Here is a 12,839-nt window from a genome sequence, read left to right as displayed (position 1 = left end):
CCTGCCAGCAACGATCATTGGCTGGCAGGCTGGCGATTTTCAAAAAATCCAATCCAAAGTCATATAACAGATCATATTAGTAAATATGATCTGTTATATGGCTTGTCTGCTCCTGTGCTGGTCCTTTTCGTCGGTTGGATCCAGCACAGGAGCAGACTGAACTGTGAGTAGCACCAACACTACACCTTAGCCCCAGATCACCCACCTGCACCCCAATTAACCCTTTGATCACCCCTTTGATCGCCCCTGTCAATCACTAGTGAAAGGAAAAAAAGTGATCAGTGTAAACTGTCACTTTTTTTTTTTCACTGGTATTGGCTGTTAGGTTTTAGGGATAGTTTAGGCCCCTTGGTTAGGTAGTTAGCGCCCACCCCACCGCACGGCAGTCACTTTTATTCGCTGTTTAGCGTATCGCTAATCAGCATTTGTACTTTTATAGTATCTGTAAGTGATCAAAACTGATCACGGTCAGATCTATAATAGTATTAGTGTCACTTTAGTTTGCCCTCCACCCAAAACGCAGTGTTTGCCCGATCAGGCCTGATCGGTCGCCCACACGTGCGTTCACCCACGCCCGCCCCACCGCAGTGACAAAAAATATATATTTTTTGATCACTGCACATTCATTTTACACGCACTGCGGCGATAAAAAAATCAGTTTTGATATTTTTTATCAACCGCAGCAGCCTCCGGTACTTCGCTAGCCTCCCCTTTGTAAGACAGGTTTGCTTTTTTTCTTGGGTAGTCTCAGGGAATACCCCTAAATTTAGTAGTCCAAAATGTCAAACAGGGGGTATTCTTCTGAAGAGGCCTACAGGATTCTGACCCAGTCGGATGAGGAGTGGGAACCCTCATCTGACGAATCTAGCGGGTCAGAATATGAACCTGTGGAAAGCAGTGGCTCTCTGACCCAAAGTTTGGACGAGGAGGTGGAGGTCCCTGGCAGCACCAGGCGTACCCGGCCCCATGTCGCTAGACCACAGGTTACGCAGGATCCGCTTCAAGAGCAGCAGAGTGGGGCTGTCGCTGCCGGATCACGTGGTGAGGCATACACCAGCAGCGCAGCCCTTCCTGGACCTAGTACCAGCACTGCCGTACAACATGGTGAAGTAGCGAGCACCAGAAGGGCAGTTGAAGCTGGTACGGTGGCACGTGCAATAGTTACCCCGTCGCAGCCACCGCAAAGACAGGCCCGTAGAGCCCCTAGAGTCCCTGAGGTGCTGGCAAATCCTGATTGGCAGTCACCAACTTCAGCCGCACCAGTAGTTCCCCCTTTCACCGCCCAGTCTGGAGTTCGGGTTGAGACGGCTCAAATCGGTTCGGCCCTGGGATTTTTTGAGCTGTTCTTGACTGCGGAGCTCTTGGACTTAGTCGTGGCAGAGACCAACCAGTATGCCACACAATTTATAACCGCTAACCCGGGAAGCTATTATGCCCAGCCTTTCCGGTGGAAACCAGTCCAAGTTTCCGAACTTAAAATTTTTTTGGGCCTTCTCCTCAACATGGGCCTGACAAAAAAGCATGAATTGCGGTCATATTGGTCAACGCACCCAATTCATCACATGCCCATGTTCTCTGCTGCTATGTCCAGGACACGATTTGAGACCATCCTACGTTTTCTGCATTTTAGCGACAATACCACCTCCCGTCCCAGAGGCCACCCTGCTTTTGACCGGCTCCACAAAATTCGGCCCCTCATAGACCATTTCAACCTGAAATTTGCAGATTTGTATACCCCTGAGCAAAACATCTGCGTAGACGAGTCCCTAATACATTTTACCGGGCGCCTTGGCTTCAAACAATACATCCCAAGCAAGCGTGCCCGGTATGGGGTCAAATTGTATAAGCTCTGTGAAAGGGCCACAGGCTATACCCACAAATTTCGGATCTATGAGGGAAAAGATCAGACCCTGGAGCCGGTTGGTTGCCCTGACTACCTGGGGAGCAGTGGGAAGACAGTCTGGGACTTGGTGTCACCCTTATTCGGCAAGGGGTACCATCTTTATGTGGACAATTTCTACACAAGTGTGGCCCTCTTTAGGCATTTGTTTCTAGAACGGATTTGCGCCTGTGGCACCGCGCGAACTAGTCGCGTGGGCTTCCCCCAACGGCTTGTAACCACCCGTCTTGCAAGGGGGCAGAGGGCTGCCTTGTGTAACGAAGAACTGCTCGCGGTGAAATGGAGAGACAAGCGTGACGTTTACATGCTCTCCTCCATTCACGCAGACACGACAATCCAAATTGAGCGAGCAACCCGTGTCATTGAAAAGCCCCTCTGTGTCCACGACTATAATGCGCTCATGGGAGGGGTGGACTTCAATGACCAGATGTTGTCTCCGTATTTAGTTTCCCGCAGAACCAGACGCTGGTATAAGAAGGTGTCTGTATATTTAATTCAATTGGCGCTCTACAATAGTTTTGTTCTCTACAGTAAGGCTGGGAGAACAGGATCCTTCCTCAAATTCCAGGAAGAGATCATCGAGAACCTCCTTTACCCAGGAGGTTCCGTGGCCCCATCCACCAGTGTAGTTAGCCGTCTACACGAGCGACATTTCCCCAGTGTCGTTCCTGGTACCTCAACCCAACCGTCACCCCGAAAAAGATGTCGTGTCTGTAGCAGGAGTGGAATAAGGCGTGACACCCGCTATTTCTGTCCTGACTGTGCTGACCACCCTGCCCTATGCTATGGAGAGTGTTTCCGGAAGTACCACACACAGGTACACCTAGCATAGGGATCACATCTCACCAGGACAGGCACACAGGGCTATTAGGGCCCATTCACTCACAGCTGCTGCAAACCTCTCCTTTCACCTGGGATAAAGTGCATAACGTACTTCGCCACATCTTTGGGCGATTTGCGCTTTGCACATTGTCCCATGGGGAAGGAGAGGTTTGTTCTATAAAAGGTAAAAAAAACTAAACAAAAAAAAAAATACCGGTAAGTAAAAAAGTTAAATGTTCAGTTAAAAAAGTTTAAAAAAAGTTTCTATGTTCTGTTCAACAGTTAATAAAGTTATTGCTTTGCGGCCTGGTTTTTTCTTTTTTGTTTTGTTTTTTTTACCTTTCAGGTGGACCAACCGATCGACTAGCTGCAGCACTGATGTGCATTCGGACAGAAGCATTGCGCTGCTGTCAGATTACACGCAAGTCGGTGTATGCGGCGCTGCAAGACGAGATTTCTCCTCTGCAGTAAAAGATACGTTTGCCGAGGCATATGAGCTGAGGAGGTGGCGGTGTTCATATACTTTGGCAAACACTTTGTATATATAAAAAAAAAAATCCCGGCAATGATTTATTCATCCACATCGATTGATGTGAATGGAGAAATCTGGTTTGCCAGGGCATACGAGCTGAAGTGGGTATGGATGTTGGGCGGAGCTCCTATGTCCTGGCAGACGCCTTTCCCCTCCTTTTTCTTTTTTTGGCAGAGATTTTTTCATCCACATTGATCGATGCGAATGAAGAAATCTGTGCCGTTCATTTTTTTCTTTCAGCCCAGAGGCTGAACGGAAAAAAAAAATCTCATTACCCGTATGCTCAATATAAGGAGAATAGCAGAAACTCCTAATGCTGGGCATACATGTAATGATTGCGGAGACCCTCAAATGCCAGGGCAGTACAAACACCCCACAAATAACACCATTTTGGAAAGAAGACACCCCAAGGTATTCGCTGAGGGGCATATTGAGTCCATGAAAGATTGAAATTTTTGTCCCAAGTTAGCGGAAAGGGAGACTTTGTGAGAACAAAATCAAAAAAATCTATTTCCGCTAACTTGTGCCAAAATTTTTTTTTTCAATGAACTCGCCATGCCCCTCATTGAATACCTTGGGGTGTCTTCTTTCCAAAATGGGGTCACATGTGGGGTATTTATACTGCCCTGGCATTTTAGGGGCCCCAAAGCGTGAGAAGAAGTCTGGTATCCAAATGTCTAAAAATGCCCTCCTAAAAGGAATTTGGGCACCTTTGCCCACCTAGGCTGCAAAAAAGTGTCACACATGTGGTATCTCCGTATTCAGCAGAAGTTGGGGAATATGTTTTGGGGTGTCATTTTACATATACCCATGCTGGGTGAGATAAATATCTTGGTCAAATGCCAACTTTGTATAAAAAAAATGGGAAAAGTTGTCTTTTGCCAAGATATTTCTCTCACCCAGCATGGGTATATGTAAAATGACACCCCAAAACACATTCCCCACCTTCTCCTGAGTACGGAGATACCAGATGTGTGACACTTTTTTGCAGCCTAGGTGGGCAAAGGGGCCCACATTCCAAAGAGCACCTTTCGGATTTCACAGGTCATTTACCTACTTACCAGACATTAGGGCCCCTGGAAAATGCCAGGGCAGTATAACTACCCCACAAGTGACCCCATTTTGGAAAGAAGACACCCCAAGGTATTCCGTGAGGGGCATGGCAAGTTCCTAGAATTTTTTTTTTTTTGTCACAAGTTAGTGGAAAATGATGATTTTTTTTTTTTTTCATACAAAGTCTCATATTCCACTAACTTGTGACAAAAAATAAAAATTTCCATGAACTCACTATGCCCATCAGCGAATACCTTGGGGTCTCTTCTTTCCAAAATGGGGTCACTTGTGGGGTAGTTATACTGCCCTGGCATTCTAGGGGCCCAAATGTGTGGTAAGGAGTTTGAAATCAAATTCTGAAAAAAATGACCTGTCAAATCCGAAAGGTGCTCTTTGGAATATGGGCCCCTTTGCCCACCTAGGCTGCAAAAAAGTGTCACACATCTGGTATCTCCGTACTCAGGAGAAGGTGAGGAATGTGTTTTGTGGTGTCTTTTTACAGATACCCATGCTGGGTGAGATAAATATCTTGGTCAAATGCCAACTTTGTATAAAAAAATGGGAAAAGTTGTCTTTTGCCAAGATATTTCTCTCACCCAGCATGGGTATATATAAAATGACACCCCAAAACACATTCCCCACCTTCTCCTGAGTACGGAGATACCAGATGTGTGACACTTTTTTGCAGCCTAGGTGGGCAAAGGGGCCCATATTCCAAAGAGCACCTTTCGGATTTGACAGGTCATTTTTTTCAGAATTTGATTTCAAACTCCTTACCACACATTTGGGCCCCTAGAATGCCAGGGCAGTATAACTACCCCACAAGTGACCCCATTTTGGAAAGAAGAGACCCCAAGGTATTTCGTGATGGGCATAGTGAGTTCATAGAAGTTTTTATTTTTTGTCACAAGTTAGTGGAATATGAGACTTTGTAAGAAAAAAAAAAAAAAAATCATCATTTTCCGCTAACTTGTGACAAAAAATAAAAAGTTCGATGAACTCACTATGCCCATCAGCGAATACCTTAGGGTGTGTACTTTCCGAAATGGGGTCATTTGTGGGGTGTTTGTACTGTCTGGCCATTGTAGAACCTCAGGAAACATGACAGGTGCTCAGAAAGTCAGAGCTGCTTCAAAAAGCGGAAATTCACATTTTTGTACCATAGTTTGTAAACGCTATAACTTTTACCCAAACCATTTTTTTTTTACCCAAACATTTTTTTTTATCAAAGACATGTAGAACTATAAATTTAGAGCAAAATTTCTATATGGATCTCGTTTTTTTTGCAAAATTTTACAACTGAAAGTGAAAAATGTCATTTTTTTGCAAAAAAATCGTTAAATTTCGATTAATAACAAAAAAAGTAAAAATGTCAGCAGCAATGAAATACCACCAAATGAAAGCTCTATTAGTGAGAAGAAAAGGAGGTAAAATTCATTTGGGTGGTAAGTTGCATGACCGAGCAATAAATGGTGAAAGTAGTGTAGGTCAGAAGTGTAAAAAGTGGCCTGGTCTTTCAGGGTGTTTAAGCACTGGGGGCTGAAGTGGTTAATGCTCGGGTTCTCCCTTTGATTTCGATTGTGCTTGGGTGCTCGGCAGAGCACCCGGGCATCCCGAGGTGTTCGGCCCAAGCACCCGAGCACTTTGGTGCTCGATGAACACTACTTAGTACATATATTACTCAATTATATTACCAATGCATGACTGCCACCTAGTGGGGGAAAAGGACACTGCAACTTATTCTTATACTTTCTATCTACTTTGATTGTTATTACTAGTTTGATATTGATATTCTTACTCGGTTTACTCTTCTATAAATCATTCTTAATACCTCTGAACATAAATAGTTTAAAGATAATATCTTTGTGAGGTTTATGATCCACCCTCTAGCTAGCTTTTCATAATTTTCCTTAGAAATCTACAAACTTTTTATGTGAAAGTTTATTTTCAACAATTAGTGTCTACAGCCACATAAAATTTACATTTGTGACATTTGTAACCTTAATCCACAGTCTATGTCACTGATAGTATATCATATTATAAATGTCTGCCATTACTGTCCTGGTTCAGGCCAATTACAATGGCATACATGAGTTTCTAAACAAACCTTATTAGTGTCCAGAGTCCTTTTCTGCACTTTCATCATGGTGCTGCTCCCCTCTCCCATCTCCTCCAGGGATACTTTATTCTTCCTCCACCTCCTTGACCGTTTCTCAGTATCGGCATGGTTTTTTTCCGCCTCACTACTGTCAGAGTATTCCATGCTAATGGACTGTGGGTTGAAGTTGATATCCATCTTTCCATAAACGTGTTCCTTATGCGTCTGCCCACATGCACTCTTTCTGTTTGGCCATAGAGATTTTGCAGACAGCCTGCTCTCTTTTAAGGAGTTAATAGAAGAGGTTTCGGAGTCGGAATAGACTGTTTCTGTGTTTGTGAACAAGCCAGATGACGGAGATGTTACAGGCTGATAATAATCATTGCCACAAGCCCATTCTGTATTATACTGGGTGTCCATATAACAGGAATCATCTGACATCTGTCTTGCTCTTCTGCGATATGCATTAAGTGCTAAGTTCCAGTCAACGTCTTCATCACTGTCAGAGCCCATCTCATCATAAGCAGAGACTACAGTAGACTCGTTCTCTAAGGATTTGAACACTTGGCTCTTTGGTTGGGCAAGCATTCTTGGTGGAGGCAAGGTTATACTTTGTAATGCTACCCAATTTCCATCAGAACTCTGCAGTACAGGAGATGGACCTTGGTGGCAAAGCAAAAGAAGAAATGAATAGAACATGAAAATCATTTCCTATAATAATGTGTTAATCATGCAGTTATAATCATGCTAATACACTGTAGAATGACACAAATGAGCCCAAAATGAAAACGAATAGCTTTGAATAGTCTAAGGGGGGAAATTTATCATTCCCCTTACACCTCTTTTCGTAGTAGAATATACGGCAAGTCTACAAAAAGAGGTTGTTGCGAGGGTGGGGCCATCAGCCCTGGATAATTCCTAATTATTTACACCAGAAACAAATGACTAATTATTTAAGATTTTTTTTCCTCTTTTTAGCCTTTGTCCTACTCATAGTTCCAACACTTTTGCTCAACTGATGTTCCCAGCTCCATCACTGGGGACAAGCACCATCTTGCAGAGTGCTGGTAAAACCTGCACATCTGCATATAAAGGTGCCCCTGCTGAATAAATACAGACCTGTATAGATTCTGCGTGTTAGACATCTGATTGTTCAGACACTAGCTCTCATGTACTGCAGTACTGCATGTACTCTATAAAGATGGTTTTCCACCATCAAATAATTGAAATTCCACCCCGTCCCCATTGGACCTGTGAAGGTTAGCATACTTTCCTGTTCCATACCACTTTGTTCCATCCCAGGCTAGCTTCACTGCACTTGGCATACCTATAAAGTTCTGGCATGGACGGAGGAGCAATGCTGAAGCCAATGACTGACTTCAGAGGTTTCCAAGTGGGACATTACTGCTCGGTCACGTGCCCCATGGGGATACATCACTAATGGCTGCAGCAGTAGACATGACTCTGTTCGTGCCGAAAGTTTACATGCGGAGACCAAAGTGCAATGAAAAAAATCCAGGGAGAAACAATGCGGTGGGGAGCAGGTAAGTATGCTTCCTTTTGAAGGTTGATAGGGAGGAGGTGGAAATTAATGAATCATTCAGATGGGGCCATTGTTTGTTGGCCTGGTGAAGGATGTGGACCATCTCCGAAACGTGTCATCTCATGCCACCTTCACTTGTTTTACTTTATTCTATTTGACTTTAATTTTTTATTGTATATTCTTAATAAAACTATTTTTAAGTGGTGAATGAAGGAGGTGGACCACCTCCGAAACATGTCGTCCCTTGCCACCTTCACTTGTTATATTTTATTCTACTTGGTTTTAATTTGTTTATTGTATATTCTTAATAAAACTATTTTTAAGTGACCTGTGCCCCACAACCCAATTTTATTCCTGTGTTGTCTTCCTAGTTAACCTTTATTTATGAATTTTGGTGCACATTTATTAAGACCAGCATTTTAAATGCCAGTCTTAATAAATCCTGATAGCTGGTAGGGGATCCGCCAAAGTTATGAAGAGGCCCCAGTTCTAAATGTAAGACAACTTCCAAGCTGTCTTACATTTAGACCATTTTCTACGCCTAAAACAGGCGTAGAAAATCATGAAAGACAGGCCTGTCGGCACGTGTCCTTCCCCGCCCACAATTTTCGACCTGCCATGAGCGGGGAAAAGTCGCAGATAGCAAAGCAACTAACCGTTGCGCCGCCATCTGTGCCTGAAATATGCTTAATTTAGGTGGATTTCAGATTTTGTGTTATTTTCTACATAGCCTTTATTTAATTTAGCTTTTGGAAAAATGTTCTCCATTATTCGCACAATTGCTATTATTGCTACTATTATGGTTGAATCCTTTGCAAAATTTGCACCATATATGGCCATCTTAATGGGACGTACTAGGATTTGGGTATTGTAGACTGAAATTCTTGAATAGCAGCCTTTTAAGCTTTAGGCCCTCGTACACAGGATCCACTTTTCCTCTGTATCAGTCTGCTCATTATACGTATATCTGCATTATATTAAATAAGAATAACACTAATAATAAGGAACTGACATTGGAATATTAAGGGTTCTTACAGATTCTGTTACAGCACAGTACATTAAAGGGGTTATCCAACCCATATAATGTCCCCCAAAATGCCTTGGCCCCGCATACAGGTTATACTTACCTCGCTCGCCGGCTTCGCTCCATGGAAACCGCTGCATCTCCCCATCACTGTGCGAGAGGGGTTCAGCCAAAAGCAGGCCGCAATGAGAACGAGCCTCCCTAGCGTCACCCGCTTTGCTAGGGAGGCTACTTCCTGTCGCAGCCTGCTAATTGGCTGAACAACCACCTTCCCTCACCGTCACTGGATGTTTTGATCCGCGCAATGGGGAGATGCAGCGGCAACCGTGCGGGCATCAGGAACGACGCGGGTGCCGGGGAGCAAGGTAAGTACAATCTGTGTAAGGGGCCCGGGCATAAGGGCATTAAAAGGGTTGGATAACCCCTTTAATGCTACACGAATCTCTAAAAGCTGCGAATCAGTTGATTTGTAACAAAATCAGATGTTTCAACCAAAGATGACATTTACTGAGATGTACAGCACTAAGAGTATGGAAGCACATAGTTTACTTGAATCATAAAGACTGTCCACACTCTTCCAACTTGGCAATGTAGATGGTCTAGCTTCTTTAAGTCTTCTTTTGTGGCTTCTTTGTGATGAGTAGCGGGATTCTGGGGTACTAGATTTGACATCCACATGGTTACTTGCCGCATCTTCACTCATTATAGAGAAAGCAGAATGGGATCTCTGAAGAAAGAGAGTTATTTTATAAGGGGTTAAAGCTACACACAACATACATCAGTCCCCATTAGTGCATCGTCCATCCGCCATCTTGCCACCCCAGATCTTATTTAATGTCTTCGCCAGGTTTATGTTATTAAAGCATATATTCAGGCAATCCTTTGTAAGGCCTCATGCACTGTGTATTCAGTCCATGTCCGATATGCATTTTTTGCGGATTGAACGTGGTCCAATTCATTTTTATGCAGCAGTAAAAAATGCAGACAGCACACAGATGTCATCCATGTGCTGTCCACATGCGTTTGTTTGCACGTTCGTCCCGAAAAAAAAGATAGAACATGTCCTATTCTTGTCCATTTTGCAGACAAGAATAGTCATTTTTACAAAAGTGCGGGAAGGGAAAGTGATTGTTATTTCACATTGTACTATATACCACCTGACATCCACTAGGTGGTGCTACAGGTTAACTCAAAACAGAAATGAGACCTGCAAGTGATGGGGCAGGTTTATTAATATACTGTAGGTATATGTAGTGGACACTAAAAACTCATCATACGTATATCCTGTGGCTCTGTGTACAGAGTATGATGGAAAATTGTACTTTTCATGATATAAAGGTGCTAAAACCAAAATATGTCTTTAAGTGCCCCTTCTTTAAGGGTGTTTTTGCAAAACTGGGTTTTGTAACTTTGTTTTTGATGCAAAGTTACACAAAAAGACTCCTATGTGATTTCTTGAAACTTTGCACAGTTGCAGTTTTGTGTAATGGAAGCAGACTTTTTTGCCTTCACAAAACTTACTCATGTGAATACCCTAACAACAGGATTTTGTATATTATTATTATTTCAAAGAAAAATAAAGACAAGGATAAATTTAGAAACAAGACAACATCCTAAAGAAAGAATAAAGTCACAATTTCATCTTTCCCACTTCCCTTTTTCAGCCCTAGCCCAAACTTCCTATTACAGGAGGAAGAGGAAAAAAAGTTTAAGGCTACATGCACATGACAGTGAAAAAAAAAAACGTCTGTTAAAAATGGACATTTTTTTTCAATGATGCCTTTCTGAGAAACGGAAGTTAAAAATGGACCCATTCAATTGTATGGGAGCAGTCTATCAGTGAAAAACGGACAGGATAGAACATGCTCTATTTTTTAATGTCCGTTTTTCACTGACCGTCAAAAAAACTGCACTGTAAATAACCCCACAGACTACCATTGGTCTTAAAACGGACGTGTGATGGCCGTTGAAAAAATGTCCATCATATGTCCGTTTTCACTGTCTTGTGCATGTAGCCTAAGTTTTCTTTCATGCAGGCAATCAGTTTTATAGAGAAACTGGGCCAAAAACTGATGCAGTTTGTATCAGTTTACATATGTTTTTATTTTTTATGAAAAAACAAAAACGTATCCAGTTTGACCTGGAAACCAGACAAGTGACCTGTGATTGGTGGAATTTTTGGACAATGGGTATATCCTTCAAAGGAGTCATTTTATTCATAGTGTTGCTATTGTATACAGTCAGTTTAACATATCCTTCTCTTACTTTCAATTTCTTTTGCCAGATGTCAACTGAAAGTGCTGCATCCATTTTTTTGCTGGATGGAATAGCCCGACCATCTGTGCTTTCCCATCCAGGAATTTTTTTTACAGGAATCCTAAATTTGGTAATCGTTTTTTCTATAGACGTCTGGCCTTGTATAGTTGTCTGCTCTGGCCCTGTCAATTAGGAAGGAGAGGGAGGGGATGGCAGAGGATGCAGGTGGAACAAGGGTGCACAGAATGGCCTGGGCCCACCCTCAGTGCACTTACCTGCTTATTTGCTTATGGATTAAAAGTACTTTTTCTCCCGAATGAAGCAACAAATCGCTAAATGGAAGGTATCATTATATTCAACTGAGCTAGCCCCACAAGACATTGTGCCTGGTTTAACAGTACATTTCCTGGTGACAGACTCTCATTAAACATCTACTTTTCTGACGTTTTCTAATTCTCTTACCTGTCACAGCTTTGCTTCATATCACAATCATATTTCATCCAGTCTATTGCCATACAGCACTAACAGCACACAGTAACATATGATTTACTATGTCCTATAAAATTCCAGGCACCGCAGAACTGATGTCGTTTCAAGCCTTCAATCTCAGAATGCAGAAGACTTATATCACCCAGCCTGTTTATTTCTATGAATAGTGGGCCCCTACCTAGTTCAGACATCTTCAGAAGCGGCAATACCAATTATGTTTATTATTTGGAAAGGAGGGGGGTGATTTGAATAGTACTAATACTAATTTAATACTCTTTTTTATATTTGAACATGTGATCATTTGATTGTTTATACCATAGACTTCAATGGATAGTCTGCCAGCCACAGGCAGAGACTAATTGGCATTTTGCAATGGCAGGCCTGGGAGCCTTCACAAGGACCCAGGCTGTCATAGCAACAAACTGGCAACTTGCAATTCTGCTGGGGGAGGTCAATTAGAGGTGGAATCTGAGAAATTATAGAGCCAGGACCAGAGTTCTCTCCAATAATGTTCACTGCTGGCAGATGTCTGCTATATTACACAACCATTTATGGAGCAGGCTTAGCTCGTGCACCTGCTCCACATTCCCTTTATGCCATTATGCTCTAAGTGTATAGCATATGTTGCCCAGGGGTTAACGGGGTATTCCCACCAAGGACATTTATGTTATATACAGATGATATGCCAAAGGTATCTGATAGATGTGGGTCACATCTCTTGGACTAGCACCGATTTGGAGGATCCAGGATTTGCAGCAGATAAATGAAACTTAGAATCGACATGGAAATCTGCCACAAAATCCATGTCCATCTGCTGCTGATCTGAAAAAATGCGGTTTGTAACCTGTGACCAACCAGAGTACTAAGGAGTTCTCCCTACAGGTGTGGCAGAAGACTGGGAAGGTGAGTACCCTGGAGGACATTTATCTAGACCAGTGATGGGCAAACTACGGCCCGGCGGACCTTTTTATCCAGCCCCCAGAGCTGTCCGGAGGCAGCAGGAGTGGAGACAATCGCTTCCATTGTGGAAGCGCTCATCTCCATATTCATCTGTATTGCCGTCCTCAGGACAGTGATATAGATGAATGGTGCGGAGGAACAGGGGAGAGGCATCTCCCTTGC

At 43.0% G+C, this 12,839-nt stretch overlaps 1 protein-coding gene across 1 annotated transcript in view; it reads right to left on the bottom strand.

Annotated features, from left to right (window-relative positions):
• LOC121002015 (myosin VIIA and Rab interacting protein) overlaps positions 1-12,839 on the bottom strand; it is a 642,833-nt gene that overhangs the window by 127,511 nt on the left and 502,483 nt on the right. The window contains exons 9-10 of the mRNA XM_040433314.1: positions 9,522-9,699; positions 6,415-7,067 (exon numbers count right to left, since the gene is read on the bottom strand). Of these exons, the coding sequence (XP_040289248.1) occupies positions 6,415-7,067; positions 9,522-9,699 (831 nt within the window). The remainder of the gene's footprint in view (positions 1-6,414; positions 7,068-9,521; positions 9,700-12,839) is intronic.

Source organism: Bufo bufo, chromosome 5 (genome assembly GCF_905171765.1).
Source record: "Bufo bufo chromosome 5, aBufBuf1.1, whole genome shotgun sequence".
Classification (NCBI taxonomy): Eukaryota; Metazoa; Chordata; class Amphibia; order Anura; family Bufonidae; genus Bufo; species Bufo bufo.
The sequence above is the reverse complement of the archived record's forward strand: the minus strand, read 5'-3'. Positions and strand labels throughout refer to the sequence as shown.